Source organism: Lepidochelys kempii, chromosome 2, assembly GCF_965140285.1.
Source record: "Lepidochelys kempii isolate rLepKem1 chromosome 2, rLepKem1.hap1, whole genome shotgun sequence".
NCBI classification, from domain to species: domain Eukaryota; kingdom Metazoa; phylum Chordata; order Testudines; family Cheloniidae; genus Lepidochelys; species Lepidochelys kempii.
In genome coordinates this window covers 161574472-161600374 of record NC_136381.1, presented here as the reverse complement: position 1 = coordinate 161600374, position 25903 = coordinate 161574472, and the positions used below count along the sequence as shown (strand labels likewise).

Here is a 25903-nt window from a genome sequence, read left to right as displayed (position 1 = left end):
AGGTTCAGCCTCTTGTGGTCCAGAGACCAACAGAGAAGGCAAAAATGTAGGCCTCCAGCTTTGCTTCACCAGAGGTTTCCCAAACGGTGCTCTGTACATGGTCCAAGGATCCCAGTAAGGCCAATGTTGAGGGTGCAGCACATGGGGTTGCATCCATGACCGTCGATATCAGGGCCCTGGTCTGCTTGTGGAGAGTGAGGATGCATAGAGGAAGTCTTTTGTGCCTATCTCAAGTATGAGGGTGGGATAGAGTACTCCTCACCCTCCTCTGTCGCTGGGAAAACGGGGTGCCGTCCTTGGAGGAGAAAGGGAAGAACAGTGAGAGTCCAGAAAGAGAGAGACTGAAGCGGAGGGAGGTCATGCCTGAGCAGTGGTGACTCTGGCACACCAGAGATAGGTAGTCCTTGGCATATCGGAACTCTTGGGGAGAAGGAAGGAGCATTGTCAGTACTGACATGTAATCAGTGCTGAGGGAGAGATGCATTCTCCTGAGCAGCCAGTAGATGGTGTGGAAGGCTTGCCTGGTGAATAGGACTTGCTCGGTGCTGAAATGGACACTGGCAGCACAATACGCACAGCTGGTTTGGTAACGACGGTTGGCACTGTTCTTGAAGGTCTTGAGTCTCTGTCCCCAGCACTAATACATGGTGCAGAGGGCTGCAGGTCTGCCCAGATAGGGTCTTTAGACCTTTCCTTAGCTCCAGTACCGGAGGTACTCGGACAGGCCCTGGAGCAGTCCCCTCTCCAAGGATGTCAGGCAATCGACCTTGCAGGAAATGATGTTCTGGCAGGCAGTGTCTCAGAGGGTGATGAGGGAGCTCATTTCTTTATTTTTAGTGCAGAAAAGAAAATATTTTCTTTCAGAAGGGCATGGCGAAGGAGGATCGGTGAACAATCTAGTGGCGTGAGAGAGCCGTGCAGGGAAAGCATCCAGGCCAGCATCAGATGCAGGACGCAGAGATTTCTCCATGAGAAGTTGGAACTGAATGTCCCAGCCTTTTCTGACCCTGGTAGTGAGGTTGTGGCAGTGAGTACGCTTTTGCAGGACATGTCCCTCTCTCAGGCACAAATGCCCTGTGGATGACCATCTATTACCGGGAAGACAAGCCAGCAGGAAACGCACCTCTTAAACATGGGAGATAAAGGCATACAGGTGAGGGAAAAAAACTTCCTGGTCAGGAAGCAGGAAACAAAAAAAGCTAGGAAGGCATAAAAGCGATTTTTTAAAAAAAAATAGGGAGAGGATGAAAAGGGAGGAAATAACTACTAAACTACACTAAAAACTAACAGGCAAGGCACTACCTAACTGAGCAAAAGGAGAAGCGAGCTCTGTTGTGGATTCTGTCCCAGACCAAAGGCAGTAGAGAAGGAACTGGGGACCACAGGGCTATATTTTTTATACTTTATCTATCTACATGCACACGTAGATACTTTATCTATCTACGAGCTCCTGGCGCAAGATGGGGGAGGAGCACACGTGCGGTCCGACAGGCACTGATAATCTCCAATCCTAGGCCGCACCTACAGTGGAGCACACATAGGGACATCACTCGAAGAAGAATCAAAAATTCATGCAAGTAAAATTTTAATTTGGCAATTTAAAATAATGCACATCAAATAGTGCAAAAATTTATGTTCCCACAGAATGTTAATTCACATTGTAGATCAAGTGATTCGTACTTAGTCTCTGCTTATATTAAGTACTTTTAAAAATTATACCATGTGAGTTAATATTGATATATGAATCTTAAAACTTCTGCATTTCCTGATTAATTCACTTTGTAGCCTCAACACTGCATTAAACAGTTTTTTGCATTTAACACCCCATTTAAAAACCCAACCCATTGCTGTGACTGACATTCAGGAACCATTAATTTACAAAAATTGAAGTACAATTTTTTTTAAAAAATCAAGTCGTCATCTGTGGACTATTTCTTATTGTAGATTAGTTTTGCCACAAGGCAGCAATGCTGAATGTCATAAAATGGATCAATTAAAAGTGAATGCTAAGATTTGTTCAAATTTGTTCACTTAACGCACCAAACCAAAATCCTGAGGTAAACAATGGTTGTGTTGAAATCAGTATCCTAAAAGGAAATAGGTAGCAACACAGCCCCCTATGCAACAACATTAGAAACCTTATTCACTGGAACAGTATTGAAATTTAATAGTCTAACAAATCATGTTAATATTTAATAAAACTCTTATAATGTTCATTCAAAAACTCCTCCAAATTAGATGCAGTATCTATTGACAAACACTACAAAAAATAAACCCTCAACATTCACAACATGCCTTCTTTTGGAAATATCTAGATACACAAAATGTCATTGCCCTAAAGGTCAAATTTTAATGTCTACAGGGAGTTTATCAAAGTTCAACAAAAGACTTATCTGTAAACCATTTCAGTAAGCTTATGCTCTTGCTCACAAATAGAGTAATGTATTTTACAACTTTTCCAAGCTTTGCTTTTACTTACTATTGGCTCCACCATGTGGCAAATTTGTGTACTGCATTAACAATTAAGTCTCTTGCAAGACTGAAGTACCAATAAGGTCCAAAAATAAAAAAATATATTCCACACATTCCAAAACGCTAAATTTTACAAAACAAAAACAAAAAAAACCCCAAACATTAGTTCCTAAAACAACTGACAAAAGCATATCAGAAAGCTCCAGGCATATTTGTGATATAGCAGTCATACCTTGTTAATACAGAAAAGAATTAAATCTAGTGAAAGCAGAAGAATCCAAATTAGGGAAAGAGGAAAAATAGCTATCCACAAGGCATAGCAAGAAAGTTAAAACAGTACAAAGGAAGTGAATATGAGCTGCAACAGGGGTAGAATAAAAAGGGAAAAAAACAGAAGAACAAGGGAACAAATTAATAGAAGAGACAGCTTATTTTCACACATATGCTGCACTTAAGTTTCAGAGGTTTCACGACTGGTCTTCTGTTTAACTTTTAAACTAAAATTCTTCTTTCCCTTCTATGTTTTTATTAAAAAAATTCCCACCACCAGGAACAAAGTAATTCTAAGATAACATCATTCTTCTGAAGTTTAAGTGAACCGAATGGGAAGTGTTAACAGTACCAAGACATTTCTGAAACATGGAGTAGCATTTAGTCACAGCCTTCTCTACTCTGGGAAAATCAAGCCCTTTCTATAGGAATATCTTTTCCTATAATGCAAGAACATTTTTTCCTTTCACAATGGTCCCTTCTGCCTTATCTATTAGTTTTATTAAGTCATAAAGGGGGCAGCGCAATTATAAACTGAGCCAAATCTAGAACAGTGAATCATTATGTTTTATAGGGGTAAACTAGAACCACCGGGCTGTCAAAGGAAGGGTTTTTTAAAAATAAACAGAATAACTTTATACTGATTGGAAATACGAATGTTATAAAACAAAACTGAAACTCTGGATCAGTGACTTGTCGGCTTCATGACTTATCATTCCCCCGATCTCTACTTTGTTTTCATCCATGTCATTGTGAAAAATGTTAAATGGCATAGGGTCAAACATATAAGAACATCTACAGTTACACTGGATGTGATCTATCCATTTCTAAAAGGAATAACGTTCATACTGCAAAAGCTCACCGTAACTTACAAGCGTTAGGAAAAAAATTCCCTCATGGGAAAGTTATTCCATAACTGTTCACTGTGGAGTTTCTTAATGCTCTGGAAGATATCTGATTTTGGCTATTTTTAAAACAGGAAGCTATAAACTACTTTTCTTCTCCAATGTATGTATCAAGCATGAAACATTTGGGTGCTGGAGGAAGATCATTCTTGGTAATAGGCCACATTTCTGAAAGTGGCTGTCCACAAAATATACTGAAACACAAACCTACCATTGAATTGTCTGATTAAGAGATGAAGGCAGCAGAGAAGCATGTTCTCTCTTAATTATTAATTTCTTTTTAAGAAATATCAAGTTAGCCAGATACTACAATAGACATTCTGTAACTGCTTATAATCATAAATTAAGTGAATCTGTGCTACAACCACACATAGTATTTTCATAATAGGCTGACGATAGGCAAATGAAGCATCCGTATTTAAGTGCAACCATAAATAAGAAGTTCTAAAAATCCAATAGTGTTGTACGTAATATTTTAACTAGCATTATTAAGAACTAGACAATGACCTGCAACAGGCACTGGCAATAACTGCACAATCCAGAGGTTCAGCCAGATTTGAACTATGACAATGGCCCATACAAGTGTAACGAAGTAGATATCACTGGTTTTCTTCTTTCTAAGAAAAGCTCCAATCTCAGGCCTGTGTCTGCCACCGGAAGTGGACGAAGAGGATGAGTCTTGAGAGAGTTGCCCACTTTCTGCTGTTTCTAGAAAAGAAGTAGAAGTTATCACATTAATTTCTACTGCTGAACTGAAGGAGGTTGCCTAGTACTCACCAACATTTACCCTAAGGTCTTAACAGCTAAATGCATAGCAGTGCAATCCTACTTCACCAAATAACCCAACAAAAATAGAGAACGTGTTACGTTTTCCAGAGGAAAACAAAATCTAAGAAGTATACTATATTGTCAGCTACAAAATGAGAAGAATTTACTGTATTATCCTTATGGCAAAGATGAATAATGTATTTTGGCTATGAGTTCAATAACATCCAAATGCATGCTCCAGGCTATTTTTAAATCAAAGTCCTAACTTCAAAGCGCACACAGTATACTTTGAAGTGAACGCTTCCATCTTACAAATCATTTAAGTATAACGTGTGGTGTTCTTTTCAGATATGATCATACTAAAATTACACAATATTCATGCAGTGATCTCAATTATATTACTTTGCATGTCATACTTTAATATCCTTGGAAACAATACCATAAAGAAAGCAAACAACTTTAAAAATTAGTAGATAACTAATATGTCATTGTATGACTAAGATGACACTAAATGTTTAAGCTTCATCTTCACTAGCTTACTAGCTAAAAGATGAACACATTAAACATTAAAATTTAAGTGCCAATTACTTAACCAGTGTATAATATTTCATTCTAATCAAAATCCCAGTTTACAGAAAGTTAGAATGTATTTCATTACTCCACCCCAAAGAGACTTACTGTAAAAATATGTATTAATATTCTACAAATGCATTCGTGTGGCTCAATTTTGTTCTTTGACTTTTAGAGATAAACTAGTAGCTTTCACACACGTGTGATCTGTAAACTCAAGTATGTAGAACAGCCCAAAATGGCCGAAAACTTAAAAACCAGATGGTAACAGACCGTGAATCCCAGTGTTGATTGGTAATATTCTGAACAAAAAAAAAAAAAAAAAAAGCAGCTCTCAACCATGATTATAACAATATCCATCACTTCATGATGGCACAACAGACATTCTAATCTTCAGAGGGACAATTCTGGAATCAGGACTGCAGGTTTGTCATGGTTGGAAAAATGTCACGGACACTGTGATTTTCCCATTTGTCCGTGATTTGTCTTTGTGTCCATAGTTTTATTAAACTCACTCCACAGTAGTGGTTTCTGTCCCACAAGGCTGGGCCCAGCTCCCAACTCTGGCTGTTGTGACCTGGTACAGGGGGTCTCAATGCTGTCAGTGAAAGGGTGGCTGGGCCAAACCTGAACGGCACTGCAACTCCCCGCACCAGGTCGCAATGGCCAGAGTGGGGAGCTGGGCCGAACCTCAGGAGGAGCGTGGGGTGGGCTTGCTCTGCAGTAGCCCTCCTCCTCATTTGTATCAGCATTTTTTTTTAATTAAAAAAAAAAAACAAAAAACAAAAAAAATTCCACCACACAGACACAAAATCTGTGACTTTTACTAAGGTTATCATAAATGTTCCATGATTTTTGATAAAAATGCTGTAACAAATCTGCAGCCCTACTTTATATAGACAGATCCTACTGTCAGTGAAATTTGCAGGTGGCTCTTCTGGTTGTAGACATCTGCATAAGAGTCAGGCAACAAAACTGCATCCTACACTAGTCTACCCATTACACGGTTCTATCTTCAACCCCTAACTCAGTGTTCAACAGAACCTGGCCTCAGAGGTGTTGGGAATCGATTTTATTAAGTTTTATTAACACGAGGTGCCTTGTTTTAGTTGATAAAAAAATACCAGCAGGGTTCTTGGTTATCTTCAAACCTGATTTTGCACATATCATCACTAACTGGGATTGACATTACCCGATGAACACTTATGATCATGCAGGAAAACCAGGCCCTAGTTCATCAGCAGACCATCCAAAATCTAGCTAAATCACTTCTCTTATACTTCCAGGCTTCATACATTTTTTGTTTTTTTTGGTTTTTTTTGGGGGGGTGGGCAGGGGAAAGAGGGGAGTGCCACAAGGGGGCGAGCAAAGCAAAAGACACTACACCCCACACTCAAGGGAAACAGCTGCAAAAGAAAAGAATACAGCTATAGCCATATTGCTCCAACCTGAAATTTCAAGAGATCTCTCTGGACATTTTTTCCAATGTATTATGTGAAGAAGTGCTTATCTTTGAAATTTTAGCATGCTAGTCTGAGTGAAGAGGTTAGTTTCACTTGGAACAGCATGAAATACTATGAGAGCAGAAAGATTGCCTTTTTTATTTTAAAAATGAGTGTGTTGCTAAACGTTTCAAACCTAAATCTTGTTTGAGTACTATTTGTATTGGAACACTTAAATTCGTAAATGTGTATGTGAATACACTTGTGTATCCATCTGTCTGAGTAAGATGTAGTTAGACTGCTGCACATCAGTTACTATCTGGAGGTGGAAGTAGCTTTTTAACTTCAATGAATCCAATCTTTAGATAGAAAAAAATGTTATTAATGCTGTGTGCTTGAAATAACCTCACACTGATCTGTATGTCCTATCATATGGAGCACTATTTGTGTGTTGAAACCAAGGTCATGTTTTTTAAACTCACTTATTTTTGCAGTAGCTTGAATTTTATTTTTTATTTAGGATGTTCAAGTTTGAGATTAGGGCACTCCAGTCCTGTCAGGTCGCTGGGCCTGTTTTGACAGTTCATCCTCAGATGCTGATGGAACATTTTAGTTTCCAGAGAGCTCTGGAGGACTATTATTCCATCAAAGGCCTATTTTGTCTTTATAGTGATCTTTCGCCGATGACCCAAGAGGCTTTCCACCCCCAAATATCCTTATCGAACCTTCATCTTCTCAAATTGCTGCTTACACAGGTTTCTTGCAACAGAAGCCAGACACACGGTCTTTGAAACTACATGCTGAATTAAACTAACTGCAAGAAAAAACGTTTTAGTCTTAAGCCATTGTTGAGCAGGAGTACAAAAGGAAGTCTTTTGCCTCCACAGTACTGTCCACAAAGTCTGACATTACAAAGCTTGTTCAAGGCTGCCTCCACACAGGCATGAAGCCTAACTTTTTCTTGCTACCATGAAGATATCAAGGGAAAGAAATAAGTACAGCAGGAAATCCACTAAGAAAAAGTTCTTTTCATAGAACACTAATTATGAAAGAAAATTTCTCTCAGACACCACTTCTGCCTCTGCAGGTAACAGTTGTAAATGACTATTTTAAATACAATTTTTATGACCTAGTCATTTACATGTTAATACTGCTGTCTTTAAACAACTTTTAAACCAGGAACACCAACTTTACAGGGATAAGTGTGGTAATTTGTGGGTCAGAGAATGTTTTAAAATTTGTTTCTAGTTTCCTCTTGGTTCATGTTTCTAGAACAAATCCAAATATTTTCTTACAGAGTGTTCAGTCACCTGAGGGTTGGGGTGAATGTTGCTCATTATTTGACTCATATCCTGTGATAGATATTGCCATGGCAATTGTAGAAGCAGCAATGGAAATCATTTGACCAGGAAGTTCTGTTCCTATAAAAATAAATACACAAATAAGTAAAGAGTTGGGAAGAGGTTATTCTTATCACAATACTATTTTTATTTCTGTTGCTCAACATCCATTGAAATTGTACTTCAGTGAAACTGAAATGGATAAATATTCGCTTTAATAGTTACATATATTATGTAGACTCAGTATGATCATCTTGCGACGTTTCACTCCATATTCTTTATGAAAATATGCTTCTAATATGAATATGACATAACAGATATACTTTATGCTAATGTAAGATATCATTGGAAACTGAATGTGATTATCCAATTTGTATGCCTGTTTCATTTCTGTATCTGAAGTTAGGAATATTAACTATGCATCTGTCACAGCCCTGCAGAGACATGGGTCTGAGTCACCTGGTACTGGACTCACCCCTTGGAATGCCAGTGTTCTTCCATTGGGAGAAAAAAGGTTCCTGCTACACACAAGAGCTAGGTAAGGCAGGGGAGTGACATCATCGTGGTTCTTCACTACCTCCCCACCCAAAGAGACACTGAAAAACACCTGGAAGCAAGAACTGAACTGGGGGGGGGAGGCTGAGTTCAAGCTGGAAGGGCATCTAGCTTGTGAGTAATAATACCTGAGGTCTCAAGCTGGAGACCAGCGAAGCTGCCTTTCAAGACTTTCTGTAATCTACCTGTGACAATATTTAGGGTGAGAAATTACTATTTGTAACCAATTTATTTAGTGAAACAAGCTTAGTATGCTTGTTTTGTTTTATTTGCTTAGTAAACTGCTTTGTTCTGTTTGCTATCTCTTTAGCCACTTAAAATTAACTTTTTGTAGTTAATAAACTTATTTCTTGTTTATACTATAACCCCACTGGTGCAATTCATAATGGGGGGAGGGGGGAATAAGAGGCTGTGCATACAGTCCTCCACACTGAGGGAGAAGGCAGATTTCATAATATACCTTTGTGTCTGCACTGCAAGGGAGGTGAACACCTGAGTGCTGGGGCAAGTCCCTTAAGCTGAGGCTTCCCAAAGCTGATCTCAGTATCTGTGTTGTTCTGCAGTTGGGTGTGGCCCTGCCTCTGTGTGTGTGTGTGTGTGTGTGTGTGTGCGCGCGCGTGTGTGCTGGAGGAGGCTTGATAGCCTGGCTCAGCAAGACAGGTAAAAAGGAGTGCCCTGGTTAGCAGAACAGGCGGGCTCAGTCATATTCCAGATCAGGTGGCACCTTAAGGGGTCCAACCCATCACACATCTATCACTGAGCACTTTTCAAAATTTAGTCTCTCAAGAAGATGTATGCATTTTATGCCATGGCTGTGGTCTAGGATACTCCTGGGGAAATTCTGTGCCAGTGAAAAATTCATGTCCCCTGCAGAATTTTTTTTCCCTCCACATAAAATACATTCTGCTTGAAAGGTGCTGCAATTACACCTTTCACCCACTAGGGGCTGCTGTGGCACCAGAACAGAGGGAAGCTGCTCCCACTCAGGAGCTGTCAGCCACAGGGCGGGGAGAGGGAGCAGAAGACACTGCATTCCTAACAGCGCCCTGCCCACATGTCCAGATAAGGAGGCATGGAATATTGGGGGGGGGGAGGTGGTGGAAGAGGACTGACAGCATGTGGCACATAGGGCTGCTGAGGAGGTACCAGAGTGGGGTTCAGAAAGGCTAGTGTGGGGGACAGACTGGGGCAGGGGCTGAATGGAAGTGGGGGTGCAGGGCCTTCTGAGTGAGGGTGCAGAGCCAAATGTGGACAGGGGTTGGGGTACACGGACACATGGATACACGGACAGATGTGCCTGACAGAGGATAGGGGTTCAACTAGAGTCTGCATGGGGGAGGCACTCCAACAATCCCTCCATCCCCCTCCCCATAAAAAAAAAACCTGTACCATACTTCTCCCACCCACATCTAACAACCCTCCAGGTTCACTCCCAGCTTCCTTCCCAGCAATTACTTCCCTCTCCTTCAGCTCCTCCATTACCCCTGATCCTCCCCCACCCCGCAGCCTTTGCGCTGCTTCTGAGGGGTACAGGAAATACGTTTCTGTTTACAATAGTTTAAATGAATTTACTCAAAGTTACTAGTAAGGAATCTATTTGCTAAAAAACATTTCATGAATTTTTTGTTGTCTGTATTGTTACAGACATACTTGCTGACAGGTATTCTGAAATAAATTACCAAAATAACTGAAACTGTTTTGATTACATTGCATTATTTTAATAAAATATGCAGAATTTTACAAGATTGTGTGTAGAATTTAATTTTTTGGCATAGTATTCCCCCAGGACTACCTAGGAAGTGATCTCTCTTCTTGTCAACCATAAGATCTGTGAAATCCAGCTCACCAAAACTGTTCCAAGTGGCAGGCAATCTGATTAACCTGAAACCTCTATGGTTGGTAATAAAGTTTAGTGACCAAGACCACCAGTTTCAGGGAAAACTGTGTCAGAAGGTGCAATAAATCCCTATTCTAACTGTTTTTAGGACTGCTTGAGTACTGACCAAGACACAGTACATGGTCCAATGTAAATTGGACCATGTACTGTATCTTCAATGATTAATCATTGCAGCCAACATGAGGAGCTCTCTGTCCCTAGAAACAAGGAACTATTTTGGTACAACTGGTATACATGAGGGACGACTTTCATCTAGTGGAATTCACAGTAGGAGAAACCAGTTTAATCTCAACTGACATCTACACTTGGATCTTAATGAAAAATGTTGAGTGGAAGAATTCTAAGCATTTGTGGTTACTAATGAGAAACTTAAGGATTAGTAAAATGGTCTCTAAGTTACTGCACAGCAAAACTTATTTCACTAGGAGGGCGGTGAAGCACTGGAATAGGTTACTTCGGGAGATGGTGGAACCTCCATCATTAGAGGTTTTTAAGGCCCTGGCTGGGATGATTTAGTTGACGTTGGTCCTGCTTTGAGCAGAGGACTGGGCTAGATGACCTCCTGAGGTCTCTTCCAACCCTAATATTCTATGATTCTAACACAGAGTGTGAGTCTACAGTACACCAGTTTGCCACACAGCAACATCCTGTGTGTGCACTGCTACGGCACAATACAAGATGTTCTAGAGTGCAGCTTGGCATGCTACTACTTAAAGCCATACAGGGACTTACATTGTGCTGTAGCTTCATCCAGGTGGCACATAACTTCACAGCAAACTGGTATGCTTAGATTCAAACCCTCAGAAGAGAAACCCTCAGTCTCCCACCTTCAGCATGATTACAGGTGCAGTTAAAGTTATTGACATACTTTAACCGTGTATTCCAGTGAACTATTTTGGTACAACTAGTAATTTCTTTTAAATTTAATCTTAACTGTGAATTTCCTGGGCTTCCAATGCTTCTTGCATACCCCAGAGTAACTACACAAGTTACACATGCATCCGATGAAGTGAGCTGTAGCTCACAAAATCTTATGCTCAAATAAATTGGTTAGTCTCTAAGGTGCCACAAGTACTCCTTTTCTTTTTACACAAGTATTGAAGTGTTTTAATCTTAATTTACCAATATGTAGCTCAACCTTAACTTTAATTTAACAAACGTTTAGCATTTTCTTAGGTTCTTAAAATTTTAACTATGAATGGCCTACTGTGATTTTTTTTTTATTCCCTAGGGCAGTGGTTCTCAAACAGAGGTTTGAGCCGCAGGGCGGGGGGGAGGCAGCCTTCAAGCAGGTTTCAGGGGGTCCGCCAAGCAGGCCCAGCATTAGACTCACTGGGGCCCAGGTCAGAAAGATGAAGCCCAAGGCCTTGAGCCCCACCACCCAGGGCTGAAGCCAAAGCCTGAGCAGTTTAGCTTCACGGGGGCCCCTGTGGAATGGGGCCCCAGGCAACTACCCTGCTTGCTACCACCTAACACAGGCCCTGGCTTTTATATGCAGAAAACCAGTTGTTGTGCCACTGGTGGGGCATGGAGTTCTTACAACATGTTGGGGGAGGCCTCAGAAAGAAAAAAGTTGAGAACCCTTGCCCTAGTGCACCCTGCTGCAGAGCAACAGGACATGATGGGAGTGCAGAACAAGTTCTTTACTCCCTGAGACTAATGCATACTTCCCAGGGACAACCAATTGGAGGGCAAGGATTCTTTGTTTTCTGGGATCCCCTCCATGGGGGTCAGGATGCATTAAAATGAGTGAAACAGGGAAGCGTTTTCTTTATTTCTCAAGATTCTTTTTCTTTCCTCCAGGTTCTCTTTCCCATCACAGCTCAGGGAATTCCTCTCTCCTTTCCACATTTCCTCTGCAAGCTTAAGTTCTCGTCTTCAGTGCCATACCTTTATCTTTGATCCTGGAAGATTTTTAGTCCTCTGGAATCAGAGCATAGGGACTAACATGTATGACACTGCCCAATGTAATGAAACCAGTTTGTTCAGCCTGATCCCATCCTACTCTCTCTAGCCTCAGTATAAGAATAAGGGCATGTCTACACCTACCTCTGGAGTGATCGATCCAGCAAAAGGGGGGGGGGGGTCGATTTATCACATCTAGTGAAGACGCAATAAATCGACCACCGAGCACTCTTCCATCGACTCTGGTACTCCACTGGAGTGAGAAGCATAGGCAGAGTAGACGGGGGAGTGTCAGCAGTCTACCTACCACAGTGAAAACACCACAGTAAGTAGATCTAAGTACTTAGCTCAATCCCCCCCATAGTGTAGACCAGGTCTAAGACGCCTAAATAATACTTCCCTAGAAAGTCTCCTCGGATTTAAATCTACCCACTGACAAATGCCTTTGTCCCATGACTGGATCTCCAAAAACAAACATTTGTGCTGAGAAAACATTAAGATTAGAGTATTTGAATTAGTAAGAAACAAACATCTTTAATCCTGTATTGCCCCAGTTCTGAGAAAGTATTCTCCTCATGTCTTCGTATAAGCAACCCAGTCTGCAAGCATACCAGTCATACGAATGAGAAGTTAGAGGTGGAACAGAAATTGCCGTTTAAAACAGAATCCAGATTGTTATTGTAACTATAGACTCACTACAAAAACCTAACATTAGTATACTGCAAAATATTTTCTTAGATAAAACCAATCAGACTTCGGTGTAAGGACGCCTAATCCATGATATTTTTAATTAGCAAGAACTCCTACTTTCTCCATATTAAAGAGTACACATATAAAAGCCATATGATATTAATATAAACTCATGAGTAACCCAAGCAGTTTTAAGATTTCAAGTCCTCTATTTTTCGTAAGTTTACCTTGGTTGATATAGCGGAAGAAAAGTGACTTATTTCTTACCAGAAGACTCCTTTCCGCTCCGTTGCTCATGCAACATGCCCACAGTCATCAGAAAAACTATAACCACAAATACTGGAATCCTCCAAGAGCCAGCGACAGATGCTGAAAATAATAAGATTTTTCAGCAAAGTTTTTCAGAATTTAATGAAGCTCGCATTCAACAAAAATGTTAGTGTAACACAGCCATACTGAAGAAGGCAGCCACAACTGGAACCTAGCAATTATAGATAGATATCACACAAAATTGTGAGAAATTTTTCTACATCTAAAAAAAATATTTAGACATTTTATGCATTTCTTTTAATTCTTATCGGACATTTACATTTCTCAATACTCATTCTAATACCTATTAGCTAATTTTTATTATTATATTGGATATATAATTTTAAAGTTATTTTTTAAAATAACTTACATTTCAGAATAACTAAAGAAAGAAACTTCCTTTTAGTAGAACTTTTATAGAGAATGAGACCAAGGAGTTTTCTTGCTTGCTCTTTTTTTTTGGGAGTGGGGAAGGTGGGACGAATGCTTCAGGATTTGAAGACCAAGTTTTGTTTGGCTGAAAACTAACCCACAAAGCCATTACATGAGATCTTAAAATAGTGTACGTATGGGCAAATTTGTGCAACACTTCACAAGAGATGCTGCCTCAGTAAAACACGAAGGAGTGATGTATGAGCTCTTTTAAGGATATTAGCTTATTATTAATGTATTAACTACCATACAGTAATGCTATTAGAAAAACAGAAATAGAACACAATCTTAGTAAAAAAAATTAAACAAACAATCCTTGATATTATCAATATGCTCAGACTGGCTGTAGGAGGAAGAGTTTATTTTCATTTTAATTCTGCCATTTGTCTTTTAGATTTTTAATCTTTGTTACTGAGATTCTCTATTAAAAAAAAGTAAAAAAGTTACTGATAAGGGGCCAAATTCTCTTCTGTGGCCAAGCTCTGAGGGAAAAAAGTGGTGTCAAGGAGCTGGATTCTGATCCTTGATTCTGAGGGCCAATCAGCACCTAGCCCCAACCAGCATTAGAGCAGCCGCTCTAACTTAAACCAGTGAAAAAAAAAAGGCAGGCAGTGCTACAGAGTTCCTCCGTGTCCCCTCCCTGTTCACTCCTCCAGAAGGATAGCAGGATAAAAGCTACCTCCAGCAAACTTTACACCAGCGACGAGTTCTCCTGCACCAAGAGAAATTCTCTGCTGGCTATTTGCAGTAAGAATCCGGATCCTTTCCGCCACCTGAGGAGGGCAAAGGAGCTGGATCTCAGTTGAGAATTTAGCCGAAGGTTGTTCTTTGTTAGGCTTCCGAACTACATTTTATACATAAACACAATGATGTGTTACTCACCTAAGTGGAAGAGCAGTATTATCCAGACAGGAATGGAGATTGCTCTTAAGTAACGCTCAGTGCTTGCATTCCACTTGAATGAAATGGTCAACAGATAACCAACAACCAAGGTCCATATCTTTAAAAGAAGAAGATACTTATGAGCATACATATGTACTACACATACATATTAGTCAACTGGTAGGGTTTTTTATATGAACTCCTGCACCTTCGAGAGTTGTCTATCGCAGAGGTTCTCAAACTGTGGTCCATGGACCACCAGTGGTCCGTGAGCTTCATTCAGGTGGTCTGTGGATAGTTCCCTCTAAGCTGCACGCCTGGGTGGCCGCACACAAAAGAATGAAGGGTAACCCACCTAATTAGGGGAGCTGCGCAGGGGTGGCTTCACTAATTAGGTGCCTGGACTCTGGAGAAGACGCACATGTAAGGTGAGGTGGTGGCTTTGGGGGGGAATAGGGAGCAGGTGGGAGGGGGCTGTGGCGCGAGAAGGGGGGGGGGGGGGAATTTGGGATGTGCAGGGCTGCAGCAGCCAGAGAAAGAGGTGACTTTCCCCAGCTCCAGGGCTGCAGCTGTGGTGGAGGAGAAACCCCACCCCTTCCCAGCCCCAGCTCAGGGGCTGCTGCGGTGGAGGAGAGAGGGCACATCCATCACATTAGAAAGGTAAGACTACTGATATTAAAATATGGAGTTGGTGGGAGGGTGATAAGGGACAGACTTGGAAGAGAAAGATCATCAACATCTGCTTTTGTGAAAATTCTAGTTCCCACGATGATTATTGTTACAATCCTAGCATGGACACAAATTCCACACTATTCACATCCCTCAAGTGGACTTCTGAAGCCTGCTTTAAACAAAATTATCCTACATTATAATGTCTATTAATGTCATGGGCCTGATTGACAAAGGTGTGTAGATATAACTGGGTTAATCTATATACCTGTACATTTCAGATCCTGGGGCACACACACATATACTAATTAACAAGGCTGTACCAGGTTGAGGGAAAACAGCTAAAGAATTTCCTTGGGCAAAGGTAGGAGAATAAGTGCTCATCCCTAACATATCCTAAAACCAGGTTTTATTAAATTGAATACATGCCAGGGGTCTCACTTCTGAACGATAAATGTGTTAATGACATAACCAAGTATATTTATTGTTCAAAACGAAAAGTTTTCAATTCTGTAAACAAAAAAGACAAAAATACAATAATCAAATCCCCAGTCTACCAGCTAGCAAGGTCTACTACGCTCTATTACCATTGACACCAATATGCTTATCACTTGAGCTTGCTTTTTTTCTTTAATAAACTTGGAGTACCTACTCAAGGAAATTTTGGCCAAGCAAGTCTCAGTTTGTTAAAGTCACAATCAACTGATGCCGTGTTGACTGGACAGGATGGCAAGTCTTAGAAATTGTCAGTGTTTAAAATTTAAACTGCCCCATCTTCCATAATTATCTTTCTACCATTTTGATGCAACTCATTGTGATCATTTGCTTCAGACAGATTTGGGGAAGAAATCTGGATCTTCAGTTTTAAATACTGGAAGAGAAGTATCAGTCACAATTACACACTAGCAGCCAAGTTTCAGTCTATTTCCTGTTCTGGGATTAAAAAGCATATAAATGACCTTGAAGCCCACATCCCACTGACCTTCAATGAGACTTCAGGCTCCTAAGTGCCTAAATCGCTTCTGAAAATTAGACTAAAGCCCTTTTAAATATTTTACTCCTGGGCTCCATCTATCACCTGCGTAGCTGGAGTCAGTCAAGTTGGTTAAATAATGGATAAAATCAATAGCTTCTCTAAATTGTTTTTTTGGTTTTGTTCTTTGGTAGTTCCTTTGGTAATTATATCAAACCAGTTTTCATATAGACTGCAACAGCAGTCCCTCTGAAATCCTATTTCATTTAAAAAAAAAAAGTTCGGTGTGTTATGTAGATTCCTTTGTGTGAAATCATGCTATACTTTGATCTACTCATACTCACTATAAATTACTGTGGTAGTTGCATGTAACAGAGACAATTTTCTTGAGTTTTTCCACTCAGTTTCAGTAGGAAGATGAATCCTCAAGCCCCTTTTTTTCTATGAACCAACTTGAGGGTAACTGCAGATGACTAAACTTCCGTCCTACTTTAGAATGTCATGTGTTATTTCTCTCTCAGTGAGGCTTAAATAGTGAGCTGAATGCTTGTGTGTCAGAATTTTAGGATGGTTCCAACAGACAAGTTTTCTTTCTTCCCCCATGTGACGCTGCACCCCATATTCTTCATAAAAATATTGTTGTAATATGAATATGGCATAACTAAGGTATGGGAGATGGGTCATGTGAGGTATCACTGGAAAGGTTATGGATTTACTGAATGTGATTATCCAATTTGTATTCATGTGTCAGTTCTGTATCTGAAGTTAGGAATATTGCCTATGTAACAATTACAATTGTGTATGTACTTGGGGAACGTTCACCAGAGAGTAGGCAATCAGCCTGAATGGGCCATTAGGATAGACAATAAATTAGGTCTTTGAAGATGCTGATCTCGCATCTTCCTAGACTTCCTGTGGACATTACAAATAAGCCTTGTCTCATGGTGGCTTTAACACTGCAAGGTCACGTGATGATGTCACCTAGTATGGGGTACCACCTTGGACACTCCTGGTATTTTTCCACTGGAAACAAAAAGGATTCCCGACTTATGTAAATCCTATTTAAGGCTGGGAAGTGAATCAATCAGGGCTCTTGTCCATTGCCTCCCCACCCAAGAAGGAAGACTGCTGAAAGCACATGAAGAGACAAAGGAACTAAGCCAGGGAAAAAGCAAGGGCTGAGTCCAGGTTGAGATGTACTGATTAGCCTGTAAAGAGAAATAACTGGAACTCTAAGCTTCAGAAACTCTGCAGAGAGCTAATCGTAGACTCTGAAATTCTACAGCTGGGTGTATCCCTGCCTGTGTGTGTGCTGGAAAGAGCCTTGAGAGCCTGTCACAGCAGTACAGAGTAGTAAGGGAAACCCAGGCTGGTAGGACAGCAGGCTCAGTGGGACCTCAGCACATCTGGTTGCACCCCAAAAGGGGGGTCCAACCCATGACAACCCATTTATTTTCATTGTCTGAACAAATGACAAAGACCTCTTTTGCCATATTGCTCTCTGCATTCTTCAATAACACCTTCAGGAACTTGATCACAACGTGCTGTAGTTTTCTTGAAAGAAATAAAAAAATCCATTTCCCCCCACCCTCCATTGATACTTTAAATACCAATTACGGGGGTAACATCTCATGTTTCACCAATGGTTTTGCATTTATATCAGTGCAAATTCTGTTAGTTGCACCATCTACTAGTGAAACAGAGTTTAAATCTGTTGGAGGAAGTGTATCCAGCACAAGGGGCTTCAATTATCTCTGCCTTCAGTCAGCAATTTGCAATGTCAGCAAAAACCTGTGACTTCAAAGTTCAAGTCTTTGCTTTCAGTTGTTTTTCTATTTACTCCTGGGGGAATTCTAACACCACTGTGCATATGCAGAAATCATGTCCAGCGCAGAATTATTCCCCCCCGCTGCAGAAAATACATTCTGCCTGAGAAGTGCTGCAATTCTGCTTGTCACCCATCAGAGGTTGCTCTGGCATCAGAACAGCCAGCAGCATTCATCACAGCACTGTGCCCGCAGAGCTAGATTAAGACACACAGAGTGGAGCACACAGGGCTGCGGGGGGAGGGCGGGGGGGAGGTGCAGAAGGGTTAGTGTGGGGAGACAGCTGGGTTGCAGGCTCAGGAGCTAGTGGGGTGACAGCATTGAGCCAGGTCTGAATGGGAGAAGGGCTGCAAAATGGAAGTACAAAGTAAACTGTGATAGAAGTTTAAACCTCTGTCTCAAGATATGGACAGCGTGCTGTCCAAAGCAGCAGACTGAAAAAAAGACTTAATATCATGATTAATATTTAGACTTAAAGATAAGTGACTTTTACAAGAGAAATTTCAATGGAATGAAGAGGATGGAGGCCAGACAGAAGGAAAGGAAATCAAGACATTATAGACAGATATCCCAGCTCAAGGAACTGAGATAAAAGGGGAAAAGATTGGCTAAAAAGAAGTGGAGTTGGCAAGTTGAGAAGTTTACCAACTTAACTTTGCTTTTTCCTTAGTTTTCACAGCACCATATTTACAACCTCAATGTTCTTATCCTAAGCAACTTAAGTTGATCAAAAATAAAACGGGGCTTGCATGCACGGTCAGACTCCTCATTGAATTAAGCAGGGTGTTTCCCTTGGTTTACTGCAAATGCTCATTTTACATTTAAAACACAGAAGTTACTTTGCATGAAAGCTCAAAGAAGTGCCTAAAGCGTATTTAATTTCAAATGTAGGTAAAATAATTTCATTCAAACTTGAGGAGAGTGTGATGCATTTTTCATCCAAATTTCGGCTTTAAAATGAAAGATTAGTTTCTGAAGTGCATAGTAATTTCCATGGTTGTATAATGTAATTATACTTGAGTGCCCTAACTGTAGTTTAGCCAAATCACAACCAATTTTTACTAGGACTCTAACCATAAAATACTGAACTTAGAGACACTGTCCCAAATTTCAACTTTCTTCCTCACGTTTTTAAGATGCTTCAGCTGTTTAAAACAAGTCTTTAAGTACAGCAAAAAGTATCTGAACTCCTTGCATTCAATAATGAACAGTTTTTGCTCAAACAAAACAATTCACCCATGACCAGAGGCCAAACCTAGAAAATTTCAGGGAAAAGCATCTTAAGTTTTCTGATCTTCCCCCTGCCCCTAATACTTGTTAAAACACTTGAGCAAACATGGTTACAAGTGCTACTTAAGTTTATGCCCTGATCAGCCTGAGGATAGGAAGAATATCTATCTATCTATATGAACCAATAAATAATTGGGTAGGTGTGAATGGAGAAAGGCAGGAGGAGGAGGAGAAGAGAACTATGGGTGTCTACTCCTCTGAAGCTTCCAGTTTCAGACAGTGAAAGAGGCAGAATACTGGACCTGATGAATCATTGGTTTTCCCTAGTACAGCAAATTCTAGGTTCCTATTACGGAAGCCTATATATTTGTAACAAACTCATGGATTATATTGATTAACAAAAAAGTTCATTAAAGGCAAGAGAAGAGATCATTACTCTATAATTTTTCTATATCCAACACAACATTCCCCACAAAAAGGGGGAAAAGTTAAGGTATTCATACACTCAACTCCCTAAAACAAAATTCCGCTGCATGGGCCTGGTTTGCAGTGCTGCCTTCTCAGAACTCCACTGACTAAGGGGATAACACCCACACAGATGCCACTGCAGGACAAGGGTCTAGATTTCCCTCAAAACATGAATATACAAAAGAAATAGCTTACTTCTTAACTCTTTGGATTGACAACACAAAATATTTTGTAATAACCAATACCACCTTAAATTTACAGTGCCTTTCATCCCAAAGCATTTTACAGACTGACAGATCATAAAGATGTAGGTAACTTCATTCATGTAAGTAAAGTTACATACATGCTTAAGTGTTTGCAGGATTAGGACAGCTATATAAATTTATATTTAAAATAGTAAAAAGGGTGCCTATTAACAGTCTAAGCACCTTTGATATAAATTACAAAAAACAGAGACAGAGCGATCACCTCTTCCAATCAAATGTGGTAAAAATACGAAACCTGAAAAAAAGAGCTCTCTGTAGCTCAAAGGTTTTGTCTCTTTCACCAATAAAAGATATTACCTCACCCAACTTGTCTCTGTGGTAAAACAGACTGGGGTAGAACAGAGTAGCTATTTAAGATTACAGAACATCTTTGTGCAACAGTTTAGAATTGGAAGAACAACTAATCAGAAAGTAGTAAGTGAAACTGGTATATGGCTAAAATACTGGGATATAGCACATGTGCTATTTCAACAAATCAGGGGTGCTGGACAACTTGTATAGTGGTGGTACTGAGAGCCATTAAGCCAAACCGAAAACCCTGTATATGACGGAAAACACTTCAAGCCACAGGGTGCTCCTGCACCCCCAGTTCCTGTATCTATGCAACAAATGTGATGTTCATTTTTACACAAACTGTTAAATAGCACACTCTTGAGCCTCAAGTCAAACATTTAAAGACATTTAATGTATTTGCTCTGAATGAGACTTTCAAAGTCACATCCGCTCTAGGTGAGCGCAAGATATTCCATGGCATTCTGTGTCGCAGTAGAGTTTACTTCAGTGTCCCTTAAATTTCCTTTTCCTGCCAATGTTGTGCAGCATATTCTGCAATGTCCTAGAGTAAAAGCTGTGCACACATATTAGGAAGAGTTTTTGGGAAGGGCTTGCAGATTCTCTAGGAGGAAAACCACCATATAAATTAAAGATTTCTGTCAATAAGGAATATTCTTTGTAGGGCAATATGATTTTTTATTAAAAGCACCATGCTGTCCCTTAAGCATCCTACTACTCCCTACCACAATGCCCATCCAGCATCCAGGTAGCTAGAAGTGTGGTTAGCAGTGGCTGTGCAACATGGTATTCCTGTGACGTTTAAGGTAGGTCTCTATCAACAAACCATCCTAATGTAGATGCCACTTAGCTATGGCCATACCAAATTCACGGCCATGAAAAATATGTCACGAACCGTGAAATCTTGTCTTGGGTGTGCTTTTACCCTATACTCTAGAGATTTCACAGGACAGACAAACGTTTCTCAAATTGGGGGTCCTGATGCAAAAGGACGATATAGGGGGATCACAAAGTTATTTTAGGGGGCTGCAGTATTGCCACCCTTCTGCTCTGCCTTCAGAGCTAGGTGGCCAGAGACCGGCAGCTGTTGGCTGGACGCCCAGCTCTGAAGGCAGCACCCTGCCAGCAACAGCGCAGAAGTCAGGGTCGCAATACCATACCATGCCATCCTAACTTCTGCGCTGCTACTGGAGGCAGCTCTGCCTTCCGAGCTGGGCTCCCAGCCAGCAGCTGCCACTCTCCAGCTGTCCAGCTCTGAAGGCAGCACCATCGCTGGCAGCAGCACGGAGGTAAGGGTAGCAGGACTACAAGCCCGCTACAATAACTTTGTGACACCCCCTCACACCTCCTTTTTGTGTCATCGCCCCTACAATTACAACACAGTGAAATTTCAGATTTAAATAGCTGAAATCATGACATTTACAATTTTTAAAGTCCTAAAACTATGAAATTGACCAAAATGGACCTGAATTTAGTAGAACCCTAGCTATACCTTACACCACCAGTTCAGTAAGCAAAATAAACTGGCAAAAGCACATTTAAGTTGTTATAATTGCATCTAGACTAGGGCTTTTGCCAGTACAAAAATATTGCAAAAACAAAATCATACCACTAGGGTATACTGATCAGAAAAAGTTTCTAGAGCAGACACAGGTGAAGTGAAAGTGACGCTAGCTTTCCCTATGCCTTTCCAAGCAATACCAAGTGATTTCATATTGAGGCTGGTTCTGATCCCCTTTCAGTCATTCCAGGTTGAGCTTTGAGGCTGGGATCCCACAAGTGTTAGACTCCTAACTCCCCAATAAAATCAATGTGTTTATTTAGGCACCTGACTCCAACCGTAAGTCCCACCAAGGGACTTTCATGCCTAACTCCCACTGATTTCACTGTTGTGAATCCCACCCTGTCTATCAAGCCAGCTGAAGGCTGTCCCACGGTGCGCCGGGCTAAGCCTCTCCCTGCGACTGAGGAGGAGGCTGGCACCAAGCCCTCTGAAAGCCATGCCTGGGAGCCCCGGGGCGGGGCTGGGGAGAGATGCTGAGCCGCCGGGGTGATGCTCAGCGGCAGACCGCGCCTCTCCGCGCAGACGTGCGCGACCACCTCGGCGACAAGAGGCGAGGCCAAGCCCACCCTAGCCCCCAGACTCACCCACAGGCTGCTGAAGAAGTCGAGCCCCTGGCAGATCAGGAGCCCGGTCTGGGCCAGCAGCACCTGGACTCCCAGGGAGCTGCCGAGGCAGTAGAGCCCGTAGAGCAGGGGGCCGCCAGCGCCCAGCAGCAGCAGGAGGCGCCGCCTGCGCAGCAGCTGCTGGCCCAGCGCCTCGGCGCCGTAGTTGGCGAAGCAGAGGGGCAGCAGCAGGGCGGCCAGCAGCACCGGGGTGCGGGAGCGGTGCAGGCGGCCGAGCCAGCGGCGGCCCAGCGCGGTGAGCGAGCTCTTGAAGGGGTGCAGGAAGGTGCCGCAGAGCACGGCCCAGAGCAGCGGCCGCAGGAAGGCCTCCAGGATGAAGTAGACCAGCACGGCGGCGCCGCAGCACAGCCCGGCGAAGAGCAGCGCCCCGGTGTTGTAGAAGGCCTGCTTGATGGGCTTCTCCAGCCGCGGCAGCGACGACACCGGCGCCGCCGGCGGCAGCAGCAGCAGCCGCGGCGCCGCGCCCTCCGCCGGCCCGGGGGCCCCCGCAGGGCTCCGCTCCGGAGACTGGCGGCTACCGCCGCCGCCCGCACCGGGAGCCGAGGGGGAGCCCGGCCGCCTTCGTCCCTGCAGCGGGGAGCCGGGAGAAGCTGGGACGCGGGGACTCGCCGCGGAGTCTCCGCTCTCGTCCATAGCCGCCGCTTCGCGCCCCCTCCACGCCGTTAACCGCCGCTATAGCCAGGGGAGAGCGGCATAGGCCCAGCCTCCGCTGCCCGCTTCGTGAGCCGCCGGGGATGCTGGGAAATGTAGTCTGTCCTTCCTCCGCCCCCCGCCCCCCGCAGAAGAATAGCTCGCAGAGGATGCTGGGAAATGTAGTCCCTCTTCCTCCCCCTTCCCCAGGCGAGTGTGATGCTGGGAGCGTAAGTTCGTCAGACGAGGGAGTGCCGAGGAAGCCGGGAAATGCAGCGCTTGCGAGGGGGGGGGCCCTGACGGTAGTGCTTTCCTAGTGGCGGTGATTGGTGAAGCAGGGGATGTTGGGAGATGTAGTTTCTTGTACATTTACAGCCTAGAGCACAGGTTCTCTCACATGGATTTAAAGGTGAGCGACTAGGCAGGGGTGAAATTTTTTCTCCTTTATTATTAAATGCGGCTAGAAAAGTGGGATGAGACGTTAAGATTCTTTTATTTCTGTAAAAAGAAAAGGAGTACTTGTGGCATCTTAGAGACTAACCAATTTATTTGAGCGTGAGCTTTCATGAGCTGTAGCTGTACCTGACGAAAGCTCATGCTCAAATAAATGTGTTAGTCTCTAAGGTGCCACAAGTCCTCCTTTTCTTTTTGCGGATACAGACTAACACGGCTGCTACTCTGAAACCTTTTATTTCTGTATACACATGTAAAAAGTACAGGTCCTGTTTATTCAGGAAGACTCAACTGGAGTTTTCAAGTCCCAAATCAATTGTAATTAAATTGGTTGAAGCAGAAACAGTTCAGTGCATCCAGACTAACTGATGTGATTTAAGTTTTGTCCTACATCCACCCTCGCACAGTTATAACACACATTGATTGCATTCCCACAATTCCTGGCTACATTTAAAGAAAAAGTTCTAAAGAGGAGCTCTGTGTAAACTTGAAACCTTGTCTCTCTCACCAACAGAAGTTGGTCCAATAAAGGATATTACCTCACGCACCCTGTACATGTATTTGCCCCCAAACCTCCTGGCTTGTATAAGCGGGGGAATAATCCTGCTATCGTGGGGAACTTTCCTGGCTTCTGCACTACCCCGGTGAAGTGGGCTAGCAAAAGGATCTGAGTCCTCACTCCCACTTCCTTGACCCAGTGGCCTCCCCGCCCTTGAGGACTCCCCTTCCACTCTCCTGTCTGGCAGAATCCTCGTAACCCCAACGAGGCTGGGCCTAGGATTCCTGGGAGGCTTGAACCACAACCCTGCTGTGGTCACCTCGGACAGGAGCTAGGGTGTCCCCACTCCGGGGTACTCTCTCTGTACTGGGCACTTCTCTGACCCACTGACCATTACATACAATTTAAATCAAATGCAAGTTATTTAATCAACAATTAATTTTAAATAGAATAAGGAAAAATGGGAAAGGTTAAAGGAAACACATCACTCCGCTCTGTGGCAGGGAACATCACAAACAGCGTCTCTGGAATGTCCAGGCAGTTCACAGTCTGTTCCTTGTAAGTCCCAGGCCTTCTTCTCATGCCCCGGCTGTGCTGCAGGGATGCTGTGGGTTGGACACTCACTCTGGTGGTAGGACCCTGCTTCTCAGACTCTAAGTGGTAGGACCCTTCTTCCCAGTGTCGTCCCCGCCCTGTTGGGGTTACGATTCAAGCCTGCCCTACAGAGCCTCTTGGCTGAGGCAGCTCCCTGTGCTGGGCCCACTGCCCAGGGTCCCCCTCGCTCTCTCCGGCTGCTCACTGCACCCAGCTCCGGACTGCTCCAGCCGCAGCTCCACCACTCTCCGGTCTCCGCTGCTCTGCCTCCAGCTCCCTGGGCTGCTTCTTTGGCCCCTCTGCCTCTGGATGCTACAACTCTGCTCCCAGGACAGGTCTGCTCTCTCTGGATCTGGCACACCTCAGCTCCCCAGCTCAGCTTGGGCCCCTGCTTTCTCCTTAGCTCAGCGCCACTCTGTCTGATCCAAGCAATTCCAGCTCATAGGGAGGACGGGACCTCCCTGGCCTCCTGACTCCCTGATTAGCCTGCCCGCCCTGTCATTCAGGCTGACCTTGAGCATTGGCCTCTCCCCATTGTTCCTGGGGACTATCAGTCTCAGGGTCCTGATTACCCATAGACCCTTCCCTTTTTAGTACTCGGAGCTAGCAACTAAAACACCCGCACTGAATGTGAGTAAGGGGGAAACAGTCCCTTTACACTTGCAAGGATACTGTGCTATATCCTACAGCTGGGCCTCTGCCAGCAACAGGCTATTCCCTGCCCATCTCTCAGACCCAGCTATCAGGCTGTCTGCTACCAAGCCTTCCTGCCACCACCACAACCAACTTTCAGGCAGTTGTCTCACGCCTGCTATTAATGTGCATATAACTGCACTTACAGTGTGACTGTCCATCGTCCTCCACTATCTAATGAATGACCAGTCCTAGGAACCAGTTTTCTTAATGGAAAGAAAAAATCACATGATGAAAGTGATGTTTAGAAAGAACAAATCAACATCCCTTTACGTTCCAGTGCATTCAATGCCTTGGAGATCACTTTGCAGTGGTTTAAAAGACAAGAAGAAAGTGTTGTGCTGCACCATGCTATAATTTATACATCCTATCTACTGTACTTTTGAAAAGTTCAATTTTATGAACTACTCAATCCCCAATTAATAAAATTGGGGTTCTACTGTACAGATGTATGAATTGACTGCAGCTTTTGAGATAACAGAACTAGTTTTAGCTTAGGCAGTAGAGGATCATGGTTTTAGAGCCATAGGTTCCACCAGGGATGTTGCATTATCAGTGATGGTTCATAGGAGAATTTGAGCTGCAATGGACCGCAAAATTTATTCAACCTTTATCTTTCTTCTGAACCTGGTCCCCTCTCATCCCAGGATATTACTTTCTATTTCTGTAAGCTGCGAGTTATGCAAC

At 42.8% G+C, this 25903-nt stretch overlaps 1 protein-coding gene across 5 annotated transcripts in view; it reads right to left on the bottom strand.

Annotated features, from left to right (window-relative positions):
- Positions 1 to 23104, bottom strand: part of TMEM245 (transmembrane protein 245) — a 121216-nt gene extending 98112 nt beyond the window's left edge. For 3 of the 5 annotated variants that reach the window (XM_073332664.2, XM_073332666.2, XM_073332667.2), the window contains exons 1-5: positions 22309 to 23102; positions 14438 to 14555; positions 13082 to 13183; positions 7738 to 7848; positions 4155 to 4355 (exon numbers count right to left, since the gene is read on the bottom strand). In XM_073332664.2, the coding sequence (XP_073188765.1) occupies positions 4155 to 4355; positions 7738 to 7848; positions 13082 to 13183; positions 14438 to 14555; positions 22309 to 22980 (1204 nt within the window). In that variant the 5' untranslated portion in view covers positions 22981 to 23102. Of the gene's footprint in view, positions 1 to 4154; positions 4356 to 7737; positions 7849 to 13081; positions 13184 to 14437; positions 14556 to 22308 lie in introns of all 5 variants that reach the window. The other 2 variants (XM_073332668.2, XM_073332665.2) reach the window with 2 other exon arrangements.
- Between the last annotated feature and the right edge of the window lie 2799 nt (positions 23105 to 25903).